The 26,041-nt window shown below is 47.8% G+C and overlaps 1 protein-coding gene across 2 annotated transcripts in view; it reads left to right on the plus strand.

Annotated features, from left to right (window-relative positions):
* Positions 1-26,041, plus strand: part of LOC138566953 (zinc finger protein 208-like) — a 644,285-nt gene that overhangs the window by 265,631 nt on the left and 352,613 nt on the right. For both annotated transcript variants that reach the window (XM_069644731.1, XM_069644732.1), the window contains exons 3-4: positions 19,488-19,598; positions 20,319-20,432. In XM_069644731.1, the coding sequence (XP_069500832.1) occupies positions 19,488-19,598; positions 20,319-20,432 (225 nt within the window). The remainder of the gene's footprint in view (positions 1-19,487; positions 19,599-20,318; positions 20,433-26,041) is intronic.

A 26,041-nucleotide genomic window follows, 5' to 3' on the forward strand; every position in this document is an offset into this window, starting at 1 on the left:
TTGTAATAGCTGGGTAAGGTCCTCATTAAAGTTGGACATGTTTTCAGGGGGTCGGTAAACAAGGAGAAGATTAATACAGCTTGTATGATTGGGTTTACACTTGAAGTGAATGATTTTGCATCCAAAACAGATTACAGATATTTCTAAGAGTTGCTGTTTCTCTCTGGCGATAATCGCTACACCCCCTCCCTTTACAGTCATTCGATTTTGGGTAAAAAAACCTGTAGTTTTCTGGTACTGTTAAAGCCATTATTGGACCGCTGGACTCTTTGAGCCCAGTTTCAGTAAGACATAGCAAATCCATATAATTTTCAAGAAAGTTATTGTGGACATCTATGGCATGAGAGTACAAAGACCTCGTATTCAAAAGGGATGCACGGATAGCTTGGTTATTGTGCGTCTTAGTCAGTAGGCATGTCTTACTTTGAGTTTCTGAGTGCTCAGAAATAGCCTGTTTTAAAGTTATCCCTGTAAAATTCAAGTATCTGAGGGGTAGCTGTTTCAACAATCAAGCAATTATCATGTAGGTCAGACGTGATGGATGATGCATTAGTATGCTCTCTAGTGGGACAGGGAGTGGCAAATGTCGTAATGTCATTTCCTAGTGCATTGCCTATGGATGACGGCTTGAGTGAAGTCAAATTATCATTTAGTTTCCATGGAGGAAGATACAGGTTTAGTTCTTACCGGGTCATGTTTACATTAATTTAAATATCTGTTTACAATAGCCACGCGTGTGGCTTTCCTAGATGCTAAGAGTAAAGAGAGCTCCGCATGGTAACCCATGATTGATGTTTGGTCAAAAACACCAACCCGAGCAAACGTAAGCAGATGGAATACGAAGGCAGATTACCTGGAATAGGCAGAAACTAGAACCACCCAAGAAGTCAGCCCTATCACAAAAGGGCAAAACCCGGCTCATACATGCCAGCAGGGACGCCAGTGACATGCCAGCAGCCTGACATCCTTATTGTTCTATTCCCCCTGAGACCGATGCCCTGATTTTCCAGGTTCTGCTGCCTCATGCAAAAGCCTCCGTAACCAAAATGAAAATTAGATAAAAAGGGGTAACCTGGCGTGTACCACTGCTATCGCCTCAGATGGAAAACAGTTAAGCTGGCCCCGGAAACATGGTGGTCTGATAGCAAATAAAATCGATACTCCTAGTCCAAAATCATACCTTTGCAATACAGGCTCATTATATTTTCGAACAATGTGACCAAAACACATATTCTTGTGCGCCTCTACATTTGGCAATACTCTTGAGTTCCTGCTCGTAGGGATGGGACTGGAGCCATTATTGCTAGCAAAAAATGGTCCCCCAATTCGATTGGCTGGTGCAGCCATTTGGAAATGCAAGTAACCACACTCCTCCAGGCCCAGGAGCTGCTGGCCTCTCTTGCCAGTCCTTTTCTCCTTGCTGGATGGGTTGAAGCCTCCAGCTTTGAGTGTGCCTTGAGCTTATTTAATTTCCCTAGCTTTTCAATTTTTTCACTTGTTGTTTTTTCCCTGTAGTGACTTGGCTGCACAGCAGGTTCTCCCTCTGTTTCTGCTGGGTAAAACTGGGGTTTTAACCGTCACCAGCCTGTGACAAACCGGTCCCGGCCATTCTTATTTTGGCTGATACAACAGTGGGACCGCTTTTGATGCTGAAATGCTTTCTTTCAGGTCATTGCGGTGGTCACTCTGGCACTGTTTAGGCCTACCCTCACACCTCCCATTGCATCACCTGAAGAACTCCTGGACGAGAAAACTGAAACAGGTGTTTTGAGGAGAGGTTCTGCCCTTCCTTATTTCTGTTAGTGACACCAAGGTTCCCCTGACCTGGTTGGTGGTTTAAACATCCTTGGTATCCCCCAGTTTGTTTTTGGTGGAAGCTGTTGAAGGAAATGGCAAACGGCATGCCAAGTCGTGAAAAGGGCAGTTGTCTCCTCAGTAGTCCCTCCGACTTGTGAACACCCTCCGAAGTGTCAATTCTGATGTAGTTTCATTCTCCCTCTGCCTTGTGACAGGATGTATACCTGACCAAATTTTTATTAGGATTTTGATTTGTTGGTTATAGTGTGTATTCATCTTAAGGAGGGAAGGTTGCATTACGGTTCCCTATGTGGGTGGTACAGACGACTGGTTTTCAATGTAGTTATTTTGTATGGTGGACTAGGCACCTTGTCCTTCTCCTTGTCTGAGGCGTGGCATAGTAAATGTGTAATTTCTTGTTGTGTTAATTTTGTTTTTTTAAACTGGTTTTTATTGGCATTTAAGCATTTTTGAACAATAACAAACCCCGCCCCTAAACCCTCCTGTTACCCTCCTCCAACCCTCCCCATGATCGCTGCAAAGCATATTGTCCAATGTCCTGAAGTAATCTACACATAAGGGCGAAAGTCTACAGTACATTCAGCAGGTGGATTCTTTGGGGACACCATTGTTCTCGATAGTCTTCATGAAGGAAGTCCAATACTATGTCCCAGTCTTCCTTGAATTTGGCGTAGTCCCCTTGAATAGTGTAAGTTACCTATTCTAATGAAGCGTAGTGCCAGACCTTTGCTATCCGTTCTTGTTCAGTGGGGATTATAGCTTGTTTCAATTTTTTTAGCTATCCAAGGAGAGAGCAGTGACACTCAAAATCATGTACGCTTTCCTCTGGGGTTTAGATGCAAGTATATCCAATATATCACCCAGACCCAACATCGCTTCCCCACACTCCCATTGGATTTGGGAACCAAAGATGGATTTTATTGCAGCATTAAGAGTCCCAGAACGGTTTCAGGATTGGCCATGCCCACCAAATATTTACCCAGGTGACAAGTTCCCTGCAGCCTCGCCAACATGCCTGGGGTGTCGAGGGATAGATTTTATTCAATTTCCCTGGTGTTAAATGCCATTGCACTAGGACCCTCGTCCACATTTTCCAGATCTGTAACCCCCTCATTCGTTTTGGGATCCTCTGCCACACTTCCCACCATTGTGCCTCTGAAATTGGTAGGGGTAATAAGTTTGCCCATTGTTTCATATAGGGCCATTGTGCCTGAGCCTCTGGGAGGGAATACATTTTGTACAGTTTACTTATCTGCTGATCTCCCGAGTTTGTCAGTAGGTATTTTTCTAGTGGTGTGAGTTCCCTGGTTTATGATTGTTTCATGCCCCGGGGTTAGTAACCAATGTCTCAGCTGTGCATATCGGAACGACATGACCTCCTGCCCTTCCATCATATCCCTCGCTCGCCGACAGCCTACTTCTTCCCACCTGATGAACGCACCTTTCTCCAGTCCCGGGGTAAATTGGGGATTGCGGAGTAGGGGATTAAACTGGGATGGGAAGGTTGTAATACCCCTCCTCTTGACCACAGCATCCCAAGACCATTATCTGGCTTTTATTTATGTTGGGGGGAATCTATCCGCTTTTGGATACCACAAGACTTCATCAAGGGGTCTGCCCACCACCGCTCTGTCCATCAGTCACCATATCCTGTCGGGGTTCCCACTAAACCAGTCCTGCATAACCCTTAGCTGAGCTGCTTGATAATATGTTTGGAAGTTCAGGACCCCCATGCCCCCAATCTCTGCTGGGGCCGTGAGGACTTTCCAAGCCACGCATGGCCTCTTCCCTTGCCAGATGAAATTTCTCACTAGTTTGTTCAGATTCTTAAAAGCATTCTGGGGGACCGCTAAGGGGAGAGCCTGAAAGTTGTACAGTATTCTGGCAGGACCATCATAACGTTAATCCGGCCCATCCAAGAGATATGAAGAGGGCCGCGCGCCTCCAGCCAAGTCTTTATTGAAGCTAGCAGAGGGGCATAGTTTGCTTGATGCATACTATCTAGGGACTTTTTAATCAAAACCATGTATCAGAGGCCTCCATCTGATCACACGAACTGCCCAGTACCTAGTGAGTCGAAGATTGGGGCCCCTTCCACCTGCAGGACCATTAGTTTGGATTTTTGGTTGTTGATCTTCAGACCCGCCACTCTGCTAAATTACCCCAACTGAGTCGACAACCTTGGGAGTGAGGTATTCAGGTCTGTCAGCATCACCAGTAGGTTGTCTGCAAAGGCCATCGCCTTATGTTCATCTCCCCTGAATGTAACCCCTTTTATCCCTGTCTCTGGTCTAATCCTGGTATACAAAGGTTCCAAATATATCGCGTACAACACCAGGGATAGCCGGCAGCCCTGTTTTGGGACCCCTGGACACCCGTATCATCTGGGAGATGTGCCCATTTATGGCTAGTCTTATTACTGGTGACCCATAGCTGGCTTTGACAAGGCGCAGAAAGCCTGGACCCAACCCCATTGCCTCCATGGTGCAGAACAAGAATGACCATTCTACGCAGTCGAAAGCCTTCTCCGCGTCCAGGTCCAGTACCCCTGCGGAAAGGCCGGCTTTATTTACTTTTTCTATCAGATGGCATATTCGCCTTGTGTTATCGAAAGTTTGCCTCCCCCTGATAAAGCCCGCCTGATCTGGGTGAATTGACCCCAGGATTATTTTATCCAGCCTGGACGCTATTGTTTTTGTCAAGATTTTCCCGTCTAAGTCTATTAGTGCAATGGGGCGATATGAGCCGCACTGGGTTTTGTCCTTATTAGGTTTGGGGAATAGTACCACTTTCGCCTGTTCCAGAATCCGGGAGATCTGCCCCGAGATGGGGAAGGATTTGAAAAGAGATGCCATCGTCTGGACCATAGCATCTTGGAATGCCTTAAAGAACATTGCCGGTAAGCCATCCAGGCCGGGGGCCTTGTTCAGTGGTAAGTATCGTATCGCAGCACGAACCTCATCCTCGGTGATCTCACCCTCCAGGCTCTCCCTCTCACTTTGATCTAATCTCTGTAATTGGCATGATCTGAGGCCTCTTGGAGGTCCTTATTTGGGGATTCCGAGGATACAAAGCTAAATAGTACTCTGTAAAGGCCTGAAGGATCTCCTCCGATACAGAGGTGATGTTTCCCCTAGATGTTTAGATGGGGCGGATCACTCTAGCTGCCTCTTTTTTTCCTTACTTGTCACGCTAAGAGTCAGCCGGTCTTATTCGCCTGTACGTAGTATTGCTGCCTCAAGAATAGTAGCGATCTTTCCGCATGTTTTGTCTGTAGGGTATTAATTTGTCCATTGAGATGCCTACATTCCTTCCTAAGTGATACCCCTTTGTCCTTTTCCATTCTAGCCATCACCCCATTAAGCTTTGTACCAAGTCTTCTTGTAAAGCCTTTTCCTGCTTGTCTCGCAGTGCTTTCTTTGCTATAAGCTCCCCCCTTATAGTTGCTTTAAAGGCATCCCCTACTACCTGTTCCTGCAATGTCAGGGTTTTATTTCTAACAAAGAATTCTCGAATCGTATCCCACAGTTGGTTAAATATCACCCCATCCTGCAGCGGTTGTCTAGGGAATTGCCATAGCCACATCCCTGAAACCCCCTCCACCCCTGCCTCCTCTCCCAGTGGAGTTCCAACAGTAGGGGAGCATGATCTAATAGTGTTATGGGCTCCAGTTCCATATTCTGTACCGGACCAAGAAGCTTGATGGAGACCCAGATACAATCTATTCTTGAGAATGTTCTGTGCACATGGGAGAAAAACATATATCCCTTAGCCCCCCTCCCTGCTGTTTGTGCCAGGCGTCGACCAGTGTTAACCGTTTTGAGTCAGGCCCTTGGCTGCGGAGGTCATGCCTGCGCTTCTACCCACCTTTGGATACCATCCCATATTAAAGTCCCCCGTTACTATGAGCTGTCCCATCATATATTTCTCCAGTTTCTCTAACACCCCCCGTAAAAACCTGTCTTGTCCCATATTAGGGGCGCATACCGTGGCGATTGTAAGCAACTTGCCTCCCCATTGAATTTGGGTGAAAAGGGATCTACCTTCTTTATTTGCCATCATCCCCTTTATTCTCAGGTGGGGTTAGGTCCCTGAATGCTATGAGGACACCTTGCTTCTTAATCCTATTATTTGCCTGCAGCACATGGGGGGGGTAACCTCTAATCCTCAGTTTCTTATCTTTCAATCGAATATGGGTCTCCTGGAGAGTCACTGTGTCAGGTTTCGCCTTTTGCAGAAGACCCTTTACCTTCCACCTTTTAGTAGGGTTTCAATCCCCTGACATTCAGTGAGAGAAAGTTAATCCCCTGTTTGCTACCTATCCCCGCTTTCACCTTGTGTGCTTCTGAGATGCAGCGATCACCCTTTCTCTCAAGCCCTTCCCTTCTCCCCCCCTGCCCCACCAACCCCCTCTCCCTATCCGGCTAAACTTGGTTCACCTCCCTCCTCCCATGGTCTCTGCCATGGGGGCAGAGTCTCGTTTAACACCTGAGAACCTCAGTGCAGGTCAAGCACTTCCCCTGCCCTCCACCGATTCTAAGTACTGTGACCAATCCTCAACTCCCCGGTCAATTACCCCTTTATCTAGGAGTCCCCCCACCCCCATCTACCCCCAGGATAGTTACACCTCACCTCCCTGGGTCAACCCCCTCCATAGCAAGATCCCTGGGCCCTATCTTTATACTTAGCCTTTCTTTTGGGCTGAAGACTTAGGCCGTTAACTTTCAGGACCACGTGAAGGCTTTCTTTTTGCTTTAGATTCTCGTACTCTCCTCCATTCCCAAGGCTTCTCTTGCAGCCGTTCGTAGAGGGGCTACCCGGGGGACTCCCATCCCGGTCTTCCTCGATTTTCAGGATCCTGAGCTCTTCCTCCAGTGTGGTGATCCGATGTTGGTGGCCCTACCACGTGAAAACCATCCCAAATGGAAAGGTCCATCTATATCGAGTCTGGGCTTGGGACAACGCCCTAGTCACCGGGCCCATCTGCTTCCTCTTTGCCAGCGTAGATTTGGCCAGGTCTTGGAATAGCTGAATTTCGGTGCCATTGACCTCAATTGGGTTCGCTTTCTGTGCCGCTTGTAGGATTGCTTACTTTTGATCGTATCTTTGTAGCGCCATCACCACTTCTCTTGGTCTGGAGCTCGGTTCAGCTCTCATTGGGCCCACCCGATGTATCCTGTCCAATGGGAATCTCTCCCCCCACCCCCCTTCAAGGTCCAGCAGGTCTATGAACACTTGTTTCATTGTCTCGCGGAGATCGCAGTCGCTCACATTCCTTGACCCTAATGTTCGCCCTCCATGAGCAATTCTCAGGGTCCTCAGTTTGGAGCTCGAGATTGTGTGTGGAAATTTGCTAGCTGGTCTGCCAATGCATTGACCTTGCGAGTGTCCTTGGTTAATTCTTGGAGGGTATTTTCAGTATAATAAACTGTCTCATTGTTCTGCGATATCCCCCTTGACTTCCTGCAGGGATTGGCTTGTTCTGTTCTTATGAGGGTCAACAGCGCTTGTAGGGTTTCCGTCATCTGGTCACTAAATGCTTTGACCAAGAGGTCCCCCTTCCTTAAGTTCCTTAGGTTTGTCGAAGTGTTGCCTGGTGGTATCCTGCCCCCAACCTCTTCTCCCTTGTGAGCCCTGACGGTGGTCCTCCTGGCCCTGGTGGGGTCCAGTTCACTCCCCCTGCCTCTGGATGTCAATGACACTGCTCCCTGTCCTGCTATACCACTGTCTTGCTATACAGAGGAGTCTGTTTGCAATCGGTCGGTGATGGCAGGTGGGTACGCGCCGCTACTTTCGGGCCAAGTGATTTGCAGCTGTTCTTAGATTACGGGAGAAATCATAACGTGTGATTGATTGCGGGCGGTGGGTACTTCTCTTACTTACTGGCCCCCGAAGCCACTGTACGCGTCCCTTGTTTCACTGCCCTTTCCCTTCCGGGCCCTCACTACCAGCCACCAGCACCGTAAAGCTTGCTATGATGGTGTGAGCAGACCTACCATCAGCTGCCATTGGGTCCGAGCTTCCTCTTTTCAGTTCCCGAAGTTTTGCCTTCTCTGGTCCCACTACGTTTCCAATCTCCTGCAGGGGAGTGTGGCGTAGTGGCCCCTCTAGAGGCTGCCAGGTTAAGGGTTTTGTTTAGTGTTGCTGTGAGAGGTCCGCTGCTTACTCAGTAATTAATGCTGTATGCCGGGGAGAAGCCAGGAGTAAATTGAGGTATCTGGACCCGCCTCCCATTAGATTGTGTGCTCAGTGTCTCTCTGGAGGAGAGTCAGGGGCAGAAAATGCTTACCGTGCCGTCTCGGGGCCCCAATGATTCCTCGATGGGGGCTTGTTCCCCTTCTTACTTGCGCCGCTCTGGTGCCTTGGGCAGTTCCCTGCATGGATGCTATTTCCATTCACCGGCCCGTCTCCTATGGGGTGCCTGGGGTGTCTTCACGCTGAAGGCCCGGGTCCGCCCACCTGCCAGGACCTGGCCCTCGTCGGGTATCACTCTGAGCACGTTTGCTCTGCCGGGGTCCTACGCCTTGGACCGGGTCCCGCTTGATAGTGAACCCTTCCTGATGTCCTCTGGTGTTGTGCCCAGGTCGGGCAGGGGCTCGGCTCTATTTCGTATGAGCCTAGGCGCCGGGCCGACTCGCCTTTCACATTGACGCCCACAGGACGATTCTCAACCCGCTCTGTACGTCTCCTTAAGTTTACGTTGTTCTTGTTTCGCTGCTTGCTGACATGGTGTCAGACCTTCTCCCAGGGTGTCACCGCACACTAGCACTCTGGCTGGGGGAGCGCCTGCTTTTTTTTACACCTTTATTTCAGAATCTTGGAATACGTTAATTTAGTTTTGTTGCAGTTTATCCAATTTATTTAGTTGAAGAGCTATGTCTTGAGTTGTTTCTCCTACCCATCGCTCCAGTCTTCAGCGCTCATGGGCATGTTGCTCCTGGCCACACCCAACCTCCCTAACTCCTCAACCCTGGCCTCTTCAGTCCAAATTGAAAGGTCCCTCAGGATTCCTGCTCTTTGCCCGCATCCAGCTCCTTTTCGAGAAATAAGTTCTTTCCAAGGTAAAGCAAGTGGCCATATACATATTGTGGCAACATATTAGTTCGTCAGACACCAAGCACAGCTTCTGATCTTCCAGTCTCCAGTGAGGTTCAGCCACCCTCCGGTCACTTCGGCCTTTCCCTCCACTGTCTTTCCACTTCTGGCTGGACGAGGTTGACGGCCATGTGCATTCCTCCTCTGGTTTTACAAGACCTGAGCGTTAAAAATGAGGCTCAGAGTCTGATTGGTTTTCCAGGTTTAAGCCTCATAACTCCTTGACTCTAACTCGTCTCTGTAGTTGGAACAGAGTGGAGTTACAATACAACATGTGGGAAGCTGTAGTTATGTTGTGCATATTGGAGATGGGGTTTGGAACGGAAAAGGGATGTGACAACTCAGAATATACGTCCCTGTCCACAATGGGGGGGGTATGAGTTCTCCCCTAACAAATCCTCTTGCATTGCACTGCCCCAGGGGGATTGAGTAGCAGTCGCACCGCCCTGGCATGACAAGAGAGGGTTCCCCACTGGGGAGAAGTGACGCCATTCATCAAGTTATCACAATATGCAGCTATGTCCCTCCGCTGGCTCGGCCAGCACAGCCACTAAAACACACATCACCCATGCAAAATTCAGTGGAGCTGGTCACATAGCTTGTCTCTTAGGACTCCACCGACAGTAGGGGGGAAGGCACTTTGCAAAGTACCGAAAGAGTCAATCATGGGTTGCTTCTGGGGAGCTGGCCACTCCCAAACTAGCTACATTCAAAACGGCTATGAATGCACATACATTTTACAACTCCTTCATCACTTCTCAATCCTCGGACTACGGTCTACCAATGGGCGTTCAACCTCACATTGGGTGCTATTCAAATAACATGTATAGCAACCCTCTGCTGATAGTGTTGGCCTTGCTGCATGTGCGTCTGTTTAAATAAATAAAAAAAGCGAGTTGGTGTGTTAATGGAAAGGGAAAAGCAGATACGGGATGCTGTGGTGTTAAGTAGTGCAGTTCGGAAGCACTTATTAGCTTTGTGCTTGTATGGAATCTATTTTCAGGATGGCATGCCACCGGGGAGGGTTAACTGCAAGGGCGGCGCTGCGGTTGAAGAGCAGCAATATCTGTTAGCGTTTATAGTAATGTACAGACTTGGAGTCTGTTTAGTACGCTGGAGCTTGTAGGTTGTCTGACAACCAATGCGTTTGATGTAAGTTTACAAGATGTTATGCTATCTTGCATTTGTATAGCACTTACTACGATAGGTTATGACATTGGAGCTCTTTTTGCCTGTCAGAGAGGCAAAGGAGGAGTATGATGGAACTTTCAGTAATGGTAGGGAGGTGCAAAGTCGGGTAGATATTTAAGGTGATGGTGAGATATAGATAAGATGCGCTAGAAGAAGTTGGAACGAAAGGTGGATGGACTGAATTTATCAGACTCCACTGTATTCTGTTGGGCGTGGCGCTGAAAGGAGAGTGACAGCAGGAGAAAGGTGCTCACTGCGCCAGGGGTATGTCTGAAATATACTTGTCTCATGGTAAGCCAAGGCATGTTGAAGCCATGCCCAAGAAGACGTACGGCAAAGCCCTTCTACTTGCTACCTTCCCTAGGACCCCAAAAAACATTTGGAGGGGTTTGTATGTCATCCGAATTTACCAGATTTGGAAAACCCCTTTTAAAAGCAAGCTAAAGAATGTCATTTATTTTTGGCTTTGATTTGTCACGATTACCAAAAGGATTGTTTAAGAACACAGTCCGTCTATTGTTCTGCAGTGGCCAGACTTTGAGCATTCTACGGTGTCATGGTCAGCAAAGGCATGTAGAAACCATGCCCAAAAACCAGTATGACAAGCCCTTCTGCTTACTCCCCTAAACCACGAACTGCCAGATTCTATGTGTGGGAAAGCTGGAAGGAGATATGGGCACATTTACCTGAGGGAGGGATTTCGACTATGGCTTTCCTGGACAAAGCCCCAGTCCAACCTTCCTGGAGGTTCCAGAGTCCTGCTAGGACCTATATGAGAATGGTTATATTGGTGTGTAGGACAGAAATCCTCTTAGGCTGACACTGGGTGCTTATGGGAGTTAATTTACATAATCCTGCCTTCGACTAGCCTTCTCACCTTGGGCTGAAGATCCTGTTCCGTTAATTGAGGGCATCATGTAAATGTTAGTTTGAAAGAGGGTGTAGTTCAAACATAAGATTTCCAGGTCTATCTTCTGTTCCCTTTTTTTTCTTTGCGTGTTGAGGACTTGTTACCTGCTGTCTTAAGGGCTGCTTCAAAGGCGCTCATACATTGGACATTTAAAGCAAAACATAATATTACCAATTTCGTAACTGAATTTGCTCAACTGGTCGCAGATTTGGTACTGATTTATCCAAAGCTTGTCCTTATGCGGGACTTTAATCTGTCACCTAATCTGTCGGATTTATACCCTAAGAAGTTAGTGGCCCTTTTGGCGGATTGCACACTTTGTTTGTGTAATCTTCTCCCTACTCACTGTCTGGGAAACACGCTAGACTTAAGCCTCTTGCTGTTCTATGGTCTGACCACTATCTGCTTCCTTTCACAATCCCTTTTGGAACCCTGCCTCATGGGAGGCAGAAATCCTCTCAATTGAGACGTAGTTGCAATAGGATCAGCTCAGCTTGAGTTGCTGACAGTTGCTTTTCTGGGCGCATCAGGGCATTGTAGTTGATAAATATGACCCCTGCTCTGCACTGGTCAATGCAATGGTCAGCACCGCTGATGCTTTGGCTCCTGTTAAACTCTGTGTGATGTTCAAAGCCATCGGCTCCCTGGTTTTCCCCTGAGCTCAGGGCACGGAAACAAGGGTGGTGTTGAGCTGAGGGCAAATGGTGTTTGGAGTATGTTCCAGATGCCAAGCTGATTTATAAACTCGCTCTCTTGGACTATCAGGCTGCTATCAAAACAGCCAAAGCGCAATTCTATGCAAATCGCAATACAGTGGCTTCCTGCTCTGCCCGTGAACTATTTCATGTAGCCAAGGCGCTGTCTGCTCCTATAGTCAATTATCTGATGCACTCATACCCAGTCCCATTGCAATCGTATCAGTTCTTTTTTTGTTGTTAAGATTTCTAAGATTCGCCTTTCCATCACATCTGGCAGTTGTTGCTCACTGACTCCCTTGCAACTAGTTCAACCTTTGCCTAAGGGAAACACTGTAAGTCTGTTCCAATTTGAGTCTGTTGAGATGACCCAGATTGCTTTATCTAAACTCAGGTCTGCATACCCTGCTGACTCAGTTTTTTTGCAGGTCCTTCACGCGCTTCCTTTGGAGACCATCACCTTGTTTAAGACAGCACTGCATCATTCATTTTGATCTGGGATGATCCCCCAGCCCTTAAAGTATGCACTTGTTTCTCCTCTGCTGATGAAGGCCCATCTTGACCCTTCACTGGCGGAGAACTATCAGCCCATTTCTCTCTTACCAGTTCTCAAGAAGTTGATGGAGGCCATTGTTACCCCTCAATCATCAATATTTCTTGAATCACAGGTTTCTGCACCGCTTCAATCTGACTTTAGACATCTTATGGGCACAGAGTCAGTGCTAATTTCTATTCTTGACAATTGTGCCGCACTTCAGGACCACAGTGAGGTCGGAGTCTTCTCTTGGACCGCTCTGCGGCCTTCGATACTGTCGACCATGGAATCTTGTTACAGAGGTTGGAAGGGGCAGGTATTGCAGGCTATCCGCTTCTTTGGTTCTCATCTTTTCTGTCTGACTGCTTTCCCCCCAAGGCTCTACTCTTTCTCCTCTTTTGTTTATTTTTTACCTGTGTCTGTTAGCAGATCTTATTGCTAGTCACGGGGTGCATTTGTATACTTTTGCAGATGACACACAGGTGCTTTTCTGCCTTAACTCTCTGGTGTCAGATCCCACCCCCACTAAACTTTGTAATTGCTTGTCTTTCATCGGGGACGGGATGACTTTGAATCTGTTAAAACTAAATAGAGAGAAAACCGAGGTTTTGGTGATTGGTTCTTCTACCTCTAGTCTCTCTTGGGATCCGGAATATTGGCCGCCCTATCTTGGGCCCTGTCCTTTGCCAGTCAAATCGGTAAAATGTCTGGGTGTTTAACTTCTGTCCAGCGGCTGTAGAGAATCTCAAATCTCCTCTGTCTGCCAGACTAGTTTTGGTAAACTGAGGGTTTTGAAGAAGATTATACCTTTCCTCTCCTTGGATTCTTGTGCCAAAGTGGTGACCTCCTCCATTATGGGGTCAGTAGACTATTGCAATGGTATCTATCTTCATCAGCTAGCTTTTCTACTCTAACGCCTTCAGATCTTGCAGAATTCTGCTGCACGCCTGGCCCTTGAGGCTCACAGGCTATCTCATTCCATCGATTTGTTGCGCCAACTGCATTGGCTTTGGATTGAGAGACGAATTAGCTTCAAGATACTGTGTATTGTACACCACACATTCATGATACGGGTGCTGAGTTCCTTCGATCCAAACGTACTCTTCACAAGCCTGTTAGATCGCTCTGATTATCTTCTCAGGTTCTGCTGAGAGTTCCTCGATTTTATAGGGCTAGGGCTGGGGGGCGCTTTTTTTCAGTGCTGGCTCCCACTTTTGTGTAACTCTCTGCCAGCATCCCGCCGAGATACTGACGACTACCTGTTAATTCGAAGAGCTTTGAAAATGTATTGTTTTTGAATTCTCTGGCTCTGTTTAGTTCCCTCACCTCGATCTGTGCTCTTCAGCACCTAGATGCCTTTGGGTCTTAGATAGCACAAATCCTCCTACAAAACAATACAATTACCTCAACATAATAAAGCATGACTGAATTAGCTTTGGTAAAAAAGGAAACAGATGACATACTCGTCCCCCCTCTGCCACCCTCCAAAAGGAGTGAATGAGTGCATCAGATAGTGTAGAGTTAACAAGGGATGAGGGAAGTGGGAGAGAGGGGTAGGGTCAGGGGTCAAAGAATTCCTTGGGCGTGGTGTTAAAGCACTTCCTAGGTTTCAGAGATTTTGGTCAGATTTGGAGTTTTGTATGAGTGGAGATGGGCCACCGATGGGGGTACCCCATCTGTCTCCTGTGGTGCTTCATGTGACAGGATGTGTAGCAGAGCAAATTCTTATTAGGTTTTTGAATTGTTGATTATATTGTGTATTCAGCTTGAGGGAGGAGGGAAGGCAGGATTATGGTTACCTATGCAAATGGTACCGCAGACTGGTGTATAGTGTAGAGTGATTTTGTATGGTGGACTTAGGCACCTTGTTCCCTGTCTGAGGCGTGGCATAGTAAATGTTAAATTGTTCTTGTTGCTAATTTTAGTTTGTTGCTGTTTATCCAACATTTCCTTATGGAGGAAGTCGAGGTATTCCCGTATTGAGCATGATGGGTGATGTAGCGGGTTTGAAATCGTTTTCTTGATTGTATAGTTTTAGCAGGTGATGCCAGACATATTTATGAGGTTCAGTATGGGTGCCAAGTAAAAGTTCAAAAGACGAGGCAAAAATGCGGATCATTGAAGTACTCGACAAATGGGAGGATATGGTTGGTTATTTGTAGGGTGTTCGGCCCCCAAGGTTACTCTCCCACCTCCTATGCAGAGCAAGGTATGGGAATTGTTCACAACATGTATACATTCATGATGTGGTAGCCCAAAATGGATTACACATTCACCAATAAGCAGAGGACATGCAGATCTACCTCAAGATATCCTCCATCGAAGACATCCACAGGCTCACGGCCTTCCTCACATTAATCCAGTCCTGGACCTCCATCGCTTACCTGAAGCTCACTCCCTCCAAGACTGAATTCTTACTGCTGACCAAAAGACAGAACACCCTGACATCCAGACCTGGCTGTCTGCTATGAACGTAGGGGGATTCGCACTCCAGCTGACCAATTGTGCCGAGTCCCTTGGGTTCAACATCGACTGACATCTCGTGTTCAAATGGCACATAGCAGTGAAGACCCAAACAGTTTTGTACCAACTTTCTCTCCTGCGGAAAATCAGGTCCTTCATCCTAGAAAAATAACTGTATGGTGGTAATGCCCTTTTCGAAGGCCTTCTGGTGACTGCCCTGGCATCCGTGAAATATATCCTGCATGCTGTAGCAAGACTTCAATTTCCACCATTACACCGACTCAGCGAACTGCACTGGCTCCCATTGCAAGCCTGTATCCTCTTCAAATCCTGTTGCATCATCTACAAGGCTGAAGTAAGGAAATGTGCAAGCTTGAAATAAGACGGTGCAGGAAGGAAAGAACCAGAAGACAGGCCTTCTCTGTCTATGCGCCAAGACTCTGGAACCTCATCCCTGTCAACATCAGACTTGCCCCATCACTTCTACAGTTCAGGAAACTGCTCAAGACCTTGCTCTTCAGGGAATGTGTCTTCCTTAACACTTAGGTCCACACACCCTGCACTCCCCACCCTACCTGTAACTCTTTGATCAGCTCCTCATTGTCTCCCTGCTGGTTGCTTGTAGATCCCTTGCTGCCGATTGCCCACCCTCACCCTCCCCTGTTGGCTCCCGCTCCTTTTTTCTCTCCTCTCCTCACTGTGTTCTTCCCTCTGATTGTAAATCGCTCTGTTGTTTCCCAAAGCTAGGTCTGCTCTCAATAAATACTCTTATAATGATTTTTTTAAAACACGCCACTCCAGCATTCACACAGTTAAACTGGCCTTTGCACTGTTAACAGTCCCCAAAGGTGTGAGAGTTGCGTTTCACAAATTCAATTCTTTTTAACCTTTGTAAGGCACACGTAGGCCATCTTACACACAATATCCAGTGTCACAGATGCGTAAGCCTAGTAGCACAGGTTTAGATAGAGCTATTTAAACACACACTTATGCCTTGACCATAGAACACAATAGGCTTTAAGTTGCTACAAACAGTGGTTTGTAAATCAAGTCTTCAGTTGGAGCAAAATGCATATATAAATATAAGCAGTAATGAAAGAAATAGGCTTACTAGCAGTCTTTGCTGTCTGAGGGTACCCCAAACACCACGTCCGTGCCCAAGCTCCTCCAGCTAAGGCAAGGTGAGCTGCATGTTGATGTCATATCTGAATGCTTTGCAACTGGGACATGGTGACTTAAAACCATATAAGCCAAGACCCCCCCCCCCTTCCTCCTTGAACTGTGGACGGCAAAACCCATACTTCTACCGACAGATAATCATTGGGGACAACTGGGCTCACCTGTGGACTCAGTACCAGCAAGCTCCAGATCAAGGCTTCCCCAGACGGTAAAGTCAGACTCCAGCAGGTTCCCCTGGATGGGGAGAAGACTGCTCAGTCTTGAACCCCATGAGGTAAGGAGACCCCTTAGGAGCAGCAGGCAGCAGCAACAACTGATTAGACGCTGGACAGTGTCAGCAGGCAGCAGTGTTGAGACTTCAGTCCCAGTCAGGCCCTTCTCTGCCTTGAAAAACATCAGCAGGGTGATTTTTTTCAACTGCTCGGAAGATGCTCATGAAGTTTATAATCCCAAGGCTAGAAGGCAGACGTGCAATGAGGCAGGTCCAGCTCCAGAGTGTGCACGTGAAATTCAGAACTGTATCTCTTCCAAGCTCTGGTACAGCGAGGACAGGAAGCACGAATTCAGACTTGCTGGTTCTACTGGATGGAGGCATCTCTTGCAGTGCTCCCCAATCGAGAAGGTTCACTATGCTGTGTTATCTGAGCCAATGCTGGTCGAAGCAGACGTCCTCCAGCATCCCACTGATAGCCCTTCTGTAGGGGATACTTGGCTTGAAGAAATGGCTTCAGGTCCTTTCCTTGTTGCCTAAATTAAAGTTGGGGTTTGCGGAAGCCTTCCTGTGGTAGGGACCTCTAGCATTCAATCAGCCAGATGTTGTCCATACTTGGACAGCCAGCTATCTCGCATCTGCCCAGCAATGAGAGGCTTTGATTGGAATGTGTATTGGGACTAGACTGCCACCAATCCCCACTTCCAACCAGTTCAGGTACACAAATAACTAACAGTGGCTTGCTTGCAAGATCATAGTGAAACAAAAGGGTGATGGTTGGAAGGTTTGGAATTCATCTTAACCTCTGGCATTGCTCTGGGCAACCCTCCAGACCATCGTTCTTTGCCTGCCAAGCCATTACAAAAGGGGAAAGACCATATGCAATTGGTCACACCCCAAAAGGGGCAGTCCAGCCCCCACTGCTAGGTCACATACCTTCTGCACGAGACCACAAGCATACCCAAACATTTTTCGGCCTGGTTGAGCCTCATCCGTGACCTCTTTGTTTTGCTTTGTCACCCTTAGTGGGATGGGTATGCCCAGATGTTGGTCCCGTGCCTGCTGGGCTAAGATACCCAAGCTACTCCTCACTGATGATGCCCAATAATGCAGGGATGCTTGTGGCTTCATGCAGAAGGGATGTGACCTAGCAGTTCGGGCTGGGCTGCCCCTCTGGTGGTGGCACCAAGCCTGATTTGCATATGGTCTTTCCTCTTTCTGTAATGGCTTGGCAGGTCGAAGATCGATGGTCTGGAGGGTTGTCCAGAGCAATTGCCAGAGGTTTAAGACTAATTCTAAACCTTCCAGCTATCACTTCTTTGTTTTTCCTTGGATTCCCACAAGATTGCTTGACCATATATCATTTCTTTCCGCCTAGAGAGGCAGGATGACCACCAACAGTGACGATTTCACAAAGAACAGGGTTTAAATCAAGAGGAACATCCATTTTGAATATATGGTGCTCAGAAAGGTATGACCATATTGGAGATAATGGCGCATGGTAGCGCCCCATTAAAATGCAATCTGTTCGCTGCCACCAGTACATTCGGTGCACATCACAAAAGTAACTCAAATTGGAGGGGGGGGGGTTGGAGGGTCGTGATGTGGGAGGCAGGAGGGGACGGGAAGGGAAGGGGGGCGAGGAAGGGTGGGAGGAGGTGGTTCTGGAGGGGGAGTAGGCAGAGGCTGTTTGGGGTTGGGGGGGAGTGGAGAGGGGGAAGGTGGGTGAGGGAGGAGAGGGACACTCGGAGAGATGCCCAGGGATGAAGAACTGGGAGAAGAGTAGCAGAAAGAGACAGGGGAATTTAGGGTCAGGAGTACAGGTGTAAGTGGGAAACACAAGTGGAGCCTTGGCAAGTGCAAGCCATCTAATCCAGTTGTAAAGATTGTGTTTTGTGGGAACCCCGGATGCATGCATAATGGTACAATTTTACGTGATTGATCAATTATTTGTCCAGATCTAGACGATGCAAGATAGTTTTTTAAATGAAATCGAAAGAGAGCAGAGATCGAATATCATAGGGATGTTTTTTCCAATATTTGGGGAGGAAGAAGAGAGAAGGTTCGAAATCTGCACTGCGCAACAAGGGAGTGGGGGCTAGATAGAAGTTATGTTAAGTTGAAGGCTCTTCTACCGCGCACTGTTGCCACCCGAGTGGTCTCTTGACGCTCCGCCGGATCTGTAATGCAAGGGCAGCGGGGTAGCAGGATTGAGGAAAAAGATCAAGAGCTTTGATGTGCTGTTGGCAGCTTCAGATACACCATTCACTGAGCCGTAGGTGTGATATATATATTTTTTTTTTCTCGGTTGGAGGCCGCCATGTGGTGTTGGCCGAGATTCTGTAGTTATTTTAGTTTTTGTGAAGTACTTGCGGTTTGTGGTGATGTAGAGGTATCGTTTTGTTTAGCTCAGAGTTTGAGAGGTGTATGCAGAAGGGTGAGTTTTCAGTACGGCTTGTTAGTGGCAGTATACTTCCTACCCCCGCTGTTGAGAAAGTGCGGTCCATATCACTTCCCCTGCTTGCATTCTAGAGTGTAGCAATTACCGCCCCCACAAGTTCCTCCAAGGGTAGTGTGTTCCCTGTGCTCGCTGGTCAGCCTGTGGGATGCCTGGTTTCTGTGTAACAGTTGGGGCAAGTCCATGGAGACGTTTTGAGTCGATTGACAGAAAGTGCAAAAGCAGACCAGCCTCAAGTCGGCCATCGGAGTGAGAGCAAAGAGGGAAGCGTAGAGTCACAAGGAGATAGAAAAGAATATGAATAGAGGAATTATAGAAGTGACAGATGAGTCCGTTGATGAGCAGAAATACTACAGCAATAATAACGTTTGAGAAAAGATAAGAGTTGAAACGGGAAAATTTGTGGTGTGAAAGAGAAAAGTGCAAGGTGTCCACATTTTAAATGGGTGAAAGCGAACGGGCATCATCAGAAATATGGAGAGAAAGGAAACTGTATAGTTGAAGTGTGTGAAGAAAGCAAACTGGGTGTAAATGCAACTCCTCCGATTTTGTTCTGCAAACCTTTGAAAGGCAAAAACAAATGTTTTGCCTAGCCACATTGAGTAAGAATTGTTATTGTTTTTAAAAAATGTATTGTCCATTTCTGTAATTTATTTCACATGTCATTTTTTATTTTTTCACTCTCATGGCTTTACTATTGTCTTTCTTTTAATGCACCTCCAAAGTATGTATTCTTTTGATTGCATTCATTTCAGTGCTTAGTTTGTATCTTATTTTTTGCTGCAATTCGTTCATTTAGATCCAAACTTCTCTATCCCCTACCACTATTTTGGCAGGCCAGGGCACGCAAATATGGAGTACTGCTTGTTTACAATGCCTGTAAAATGTATTTAGACTGCTTAATTGAGCACATTTTCATTATTTTTTGGTAGGTTATAAAATTGTCAACCGTGACATTCTGCTGAGGGTATCAAATGGAGAAGTGCCACTCCGAAGGTCCAACGTTCTTGGGAGGAGAGGTGGACTAACAATCCCTGCTGCAGGTGAGTCTCACTTGGTACTGGTGTAAGGGGAACGGAGGTACAAGAACATGGAAACTACAAATCTCTCCTCAAATAGTCTTTTTAGGCTAAGGCCTGCCTTTACCAGCTTGACATGCATACCTACTTTGCTATAATCCTGTGGTTAGAATGATAATGGCATTCTTCATCAGACCTGTTATGATATTCTACATGGGGAAAGGGCAAACTCGTGCCTGTGTTAGTAAGTGTTCCATTTCTGCAACCATCTGTTTGGCTCTGAAGCAAGCAATAGTTGAGCTGTGCAATTAAAGCATTGGCCTTCCAAGTTTGTCTGAATGGGCTTACATCTCGAATATAGATTTGTTAAGCTTTTGGGTGGGGAAAATGTACCTGCAAGACCTTAATGGAAACATTTCACTGTTTGGGCAGGATATGGGCCATGAGCTTGAGAAGAAATAGTACAGATGAAGCAGTGTTTTGTTTAAAAACCTACTGTGTATTTCACATTAGATTTGGTGGTGTAAGGTATTATTTTGGAAAGATGTTGCATGTGGTTACATTTATTAGATGACCTAATGTTTTACTCTCATCCGTGGAACTTTGATGTGGTAAATCCTGCCGGCAAATCCGGTCAACCTAATTTGAAGTGGTTCTTGTGACCTTATAGTCAGCCAAGCAAAGCTTTACTATATAAGAAGTGATGGCAGTAGCTTCTGTATAATGCCTGCTTTTTTTCTCTAGCTGTTCAGCCAGACATTCTATTGCGGATTAAACAGGAAGTGGACTATGCAGATGACTGGGATCCGATTAGTTCAGAGGACACAGATGACACTGATGTTGACATCCCTGGTGCGGGTAAGCCTGCTGATATTCTTTCACCTTTTAATGTCTTGTTCATTCCGAATTTCAGTTTGAAAGTTTAATTTAAAATTGCCAAATTCAAAACTATTTGTGAATGATACCTGGATTCAAGCATGAGTCCACAGTTGGGATTTGAACTCTGGAAGAAGCTTGCAAAAGTTTAATGTGGTAGGCTCCTCCACGCACCCCAATTCGGTGGCTGGAAATTATTTGAAAGAATGCAACCCTGTTATTTATTACTGAGTTACTGGCTCATTCACCTCTATCCCAGCTAATCGAGCAGTCTGCATCCTTTTCTGATCGAACCAGACAATGAGTTCCAAATCGTAAGTAAAGTTGCCAACCTGACAAAAATGTAAAGCTCTTCAGATCCCTTTGCTCAACCAAAAAGTGTGAATACATTCAACCTCTGCTTAGTATTTGCGGACACCAGATCTCTGCTGAAGAAGGGGAACTGGGAATCCCTCCATTTCTGATGCTTGTGAATCTGCTTAGAATCACATGCTGTGCATATAGTCTGATATGTAGTGGTCATCGCGGAGTATTGCATCTTTTTCTTCGAAGATCGAAAAGTGACGTCGACATGGGCGGGACTGTAACACTATCCTTAATGTGATGTGCAGTGTACCAAAAACCTTTCACGCGTCACGGTCCCACCAGATTGTATTTATCGCCTATTTAGTCTGTCACACATGCAGGACTCGGCTTACTTCTTGATGGCTGTTCCGACGGCTACTGTACGACTGATCCTGACTCGCTGACGATCCTTCTACCAACGACTCAGCGACTGATTTCCACGCAGCATTGGCTCTCTGGCACGGCGTCACAGGGATAGTTGGGCCCTGTTATTACTGACTTTCTCTCGAAAATGCCTCTTTGCCCCATCTCTTCTTTTTCTTTCAGTCTGGCTGCCGTTGCTCTCTGCTATGGAGCGAACACCCTTTAAATTCTGCCTGTCTTGCAACAGCAAATTTCCCTGGAAAGTTTCCTATCGCCAGTGCAATCGGTGCCTCCCTCGTGACCATGACAAGCGGCGTTGCAAGGCATTTAAACGTATTCGACTCAACACCTTAAGACATGCACACTAAGCAGTGGGCGGCCTATGCCATGCAGGCTGAGTCATTCCCCCACCGGCGCCATCGCCTCGAACGAGGAGTCTGCAGCCACGGCTCTGATTCGGAGGCTGGTGACTTACAGTTGAACCCTCTTGTTTCTGGCCCTGACAAGCATACCACCGGCAGTGCGATGGGGAGATCACACCCGGTGACAAGGGCTCACATGCAACACATGCACCTAAGCACACAACCATTTATGCTTTACTTGACGGATCCGTGGAGAAAGCAGTCGACGACCGCGGGCCCGTGAAAAACTTCAGCGGAACCCTCTGAGCCTTGCGGTTCTGCGCACCTGTCATCCCGGCCTGCACACAGCGATAAGACCTGTGTTTCAGTGGGCGCTCATGCTAAATCTTCGGCCTTCGATGCGGTAGCGTCGAAAGACATGCCAAAACGGGCCCAATGGTCTAAAACACTCACAAAGCTTCGGAAGAAGCTTTGTAAAGCCGGTTTACACGGCTCTGACCTTAATAAGGCCTCCCCTTTATTATTATATTATATTATAATTATATTATATCTATTATATATATATTTCCAAGGCTTGTGGAATCTGCTTAGATCACATGCTGTGCATAGGCCGACATCTAGTGGAAGCTGCAGAGTATTAGTTTGTTTTTCGAAACTCGAAAATGGGCGTCGACACAGGGCGTGCCAGTAATGCTATCCCTAGTGTGACGTCCACTGTACCCATGATCCCCCACGCGTCTAGGACCCTCAGATTGTTTTTTCCGCCATACTGGTCGGAAGCATCCCGCGGAGTTCCCTGGCTTTAGCCATAATTTTGCGAAATATCATAATATTTCCCCATTTTCTCCATCCCAACGTCGAGTCACCCGGAGAAGAACACACCGTCGAGAGCTGCACGATGGACTTTTGGCCTCGGAAGGCCTCTGGCCTCGGCCCCGCAAGTAGGGAGAGTGGGGGGTGGTACATCCTCTACACTTATATATTCCTACACACACACTAGCCCGCTGCCACAGGGTGCGTATGGAGGGTACCCCTTTCCAATTTTGCCCCAAGTGCAACCGCAAGTACCCTTGGGTTGACAGACACACCACCTGTAACCTCTGCTTGCCGAGGGCCACCCCGAGGCGAACTGCAGAGCGTGTAGCCGTTTCAAGGCTAAAACTTTAAAAGACCGTTCGACCAAACGTTGGGCCCACCACGCCAGGCAACAAGAGGCCATGGCAGCGGAGGGCGCCTTCAGTGATGGCAGCGACGCCGTACTATCGGACGGTGAGGGCAACGTGGCGTCGAAAGACAGCCAAGCGCAAGTCCCCGACCTCGGAAGGTTGTCCGGCAGGGCAGCTATGGGGAACACAACCGGCGACACGAGCGCTACCCACAGCACTTCCTCTATACACTCTAAATCCATCTGAGACTCGTCACGCGTGTTGAGTTCTTGGAAAGAGGCACACAGAGAATGGTCAACCGAAGCGGTGTCCTCTGGGCGTTCTCGATCTAGATCGCCGCATGACACCAGGCAACCATCCACTGTTGCCAAGAGTGCCTCGCTCACAAAGGTAATGGAGGTTTGATCGTCGGAAGACGAAGCCGACCACCATCCCCAGGCCGCACTCCAGGAGTCGGCGTCAGCAGACAGCACGACGGCTGCTCCCGTGTCCCGACGTCCACTCTCGAAGGAGAGGGACTCTACCCCCGAATCTCGACGCCAGACGTCGAAGAGTTCTGAGAAGGTTAAAACCCCAGGGAAACACTCTTCCAGCCACGGGGAGGGGGGTAAACGGCAGATGAAACATTCTCTTCCTTCTTCTGCACCACAAACACATAAAGAAGACAGGTCTCAGTCTTCTGTTAAATTAACCAAGACCCCCGCACAAGCCCAAAAGTCCAGTCAGGATATGGCAGGGAAAACCTCCCAGGGTAAGGTAATCCCCAGCTCAAAAGAATGGTCCAGTGAGGGTATAGACAGAGTTATGTCTAGAATGTCATCCCTTGCAGACTTCTATGCCAGGAATCCAGATCACTTCCTCTCCTACACCCCTGACGGGGCCTCTCCCTCAGGATCTAGGGACCCGCAACCCCCTGGTAAGAAACCTCGAGTTGAGGCACCAACGCAAAGTCGGTCTTTGGACCCTTTTTACGTACACCCTAACTCTCAGTATAATGAGGATCCACTGTGACCCAACTGCGGTAGAATACTATGGGGATGGCGAGGACCAAGAGGAAGACGAAGATAACCCAGAAGTCTACCGAGTAGACTCCCCAGTAGGCAAGGAACCTCCGGTTACCGACTCTCCAGTCGACAACCAACCTCTCCCAAATGACATTTTGTCTAGAGCGGCGGAACACTTCCGCATAGATACTCAAGGAGCTCAGGAAGAGAGGGACTTTGCCGAGGAACTTGTGGGAGAAAGAAGAGCCATTGCACAGGCCATCCCTATTCTCAAATCTATTCAGAGAATAATTGATCCTTCCCTGCTCAATTCGAACCTCACCAGGGCAGTTAACCCCAGGATCGAAAAGTTGTTCAGGGCAGCCCATTCAGACCGCTGTACATAAGGGGGCAACTGAAACCTGACTCCCTGGTGGTGACTAATACACGAAAGAGGGCGGGAACGCCCCTATCTTCGTCTGAGGCTCCCCCCGACAAGGAGAGCAAAAAGATCTACGGGTTGGGAAAGAAGGTAGCCTCCACTTCCGCCTACCAGGCAAGGATTGCCAACTCCACCACTCTGCTGGCTAGTTAAAACTGCCACCAGTGGGAACAAGTTGCTGCTCTCATCGACTCTGCGCCGGAACCTTTAAAAAGCCAGTTGGCACAGGTTGCGTCGGAAGGTAGAGCCGTGTCAGGTTGCATCCTCAAGACAACCTTTGATGCCGCGGATAACGCCGGCAGGCTAATAGCTGAGAGCACTGTTATAAAAAGGCATGCTTGGTTAAGACAATCAGGGTTTAAACCCGAGACACAAGCATCCTTAATAGACAAACCGGTGGAGCCTGATCTACTGTTTGGCAAGGCAGTTGAGGACGCATTAAAAAATGCCAAAGATGAGTACGAGACCCTAAAATCCCTGGGACAGCTGACCAACAAGCCCCTTAATCAAAGGGGGGGGATGGCAATTTTCGTCGCCCACGCGGCCAAAATTCACAGAGAGGCTCCAACTATGCCCAGGGGCAGGCTACGCCATGGGGCAACAACCAGCAGTCAACCCAGAGTTTCAACAGGGGAAACAGGAGGGGTCGTGGTAGGGGTAGAGGCAGCCCCAACAGAGGTGGCACGCTTCCCGCAAAACAGTGACACCGAGTTCAGGGTCCCTTCCCATGCATCTCCAGTAGGGGGACATATTACCAACTTCACCCAAGCTTGGGAAGGGATAACATCAGACAGATGGGTGCTGTCTACAGTGTCCGCAGGATACTGCATAGAACTGCTTGAGCGTCCCCGAAACCACCCTCCACGACAAAAGGTGCATTCCTTAGAACACCCGAAGATCCTCCTCGAGGAGATCGTCAATCTTCTAGCAAAGGACGCGATAGAACTCGTCCTGGGACACCAGGTAAACAAGGGTATTTTTTCAATTTACTTCCTTGTGCCAAAAAAAGATTTGACAATGCACCCAGTTTTGCACTTACGCTGTGCAAACAAGTATGTCAAGCCCCAAAAATGTTGCATGACTACTCTCCAAGATGTAATCTCCCTCCTAAAAAAGGGGGATTACATGGCAACATTGGACATGAAAGATGCCTATTTTCATATTTCCATGTTCCCAGCGCACAGAAGATTCTTGCGCTTCAAGGTGGACAGTCAGCACTACCAGTTCAAGGTGCTGCCCTTCGGTATAGCCTCGGCTCCAAGGGTATTCACCAAGGTACTGGCGGTGGCGGCGGCACACCTACGCAGGGAGGCAATCCCAGTGTACCCTTACCTGGACGACTGGCTCATCACGGGGGAGTCCCCAGTAATTTGCAGATCAAACATTCAAAGAACTATCAACCTCCTCTTCGAATTGGGTTTCTCCATAAACGAGAAAAAATCAAGCCTGGTGCCAAGCACCTCCAAACAGTTCCTAGTAGCTGTCCTAAACACGCAAGAGGGGTTGGCCTTTCCATCAGAGGAAAGAATTCGGAATCTACTGCTGCAAATTCCTCTATATCAGGCCGTTCGCCAGATAACGGTGCGCAAAGCGATGCGCTTGCTATGTATGATGGCTTCATGTATTTACCTTGTCCACCACGCGCGCCTGCGTCCGATGCAGGAATGGTTGGCGAAACAGTGGTCTCAGGCAAGTGGTCAGTGGGACGATCTAGTGGTCGTTTCGCCAACACTTGTGCAAAGCCTTCACTGGTGGGTGGACAAGAGAAAACCTGTCAAAGGGGAAACCCTTTTACAAGCCCGAGGTACAGGCTGTAGTCACAACAGACACATCCCTATCAGGGTGGGGAGCACACCTTCTTCACCACACAGCTCAGGGTCTCTGGTCTCACACAGTGGCCAAGAATCATATCAACCTGCTGGAGCTTCTG

Source organism: Ambystoma mexicanum, chromosome 2p (genome assembly GCF_040938575.1).
Source record: "Ambystoma mexicanum isolate Mex_15411 chromosome 2p, UKY_AmexF1_1, whole genome shotgun sequence".
Taxonomy (NCBI): Eukaryota; Metazoa; Chordata; class Amphibia; order Caudata; family Ambystomatidae; genus Ambystoma; species Ambystoma mexicanum.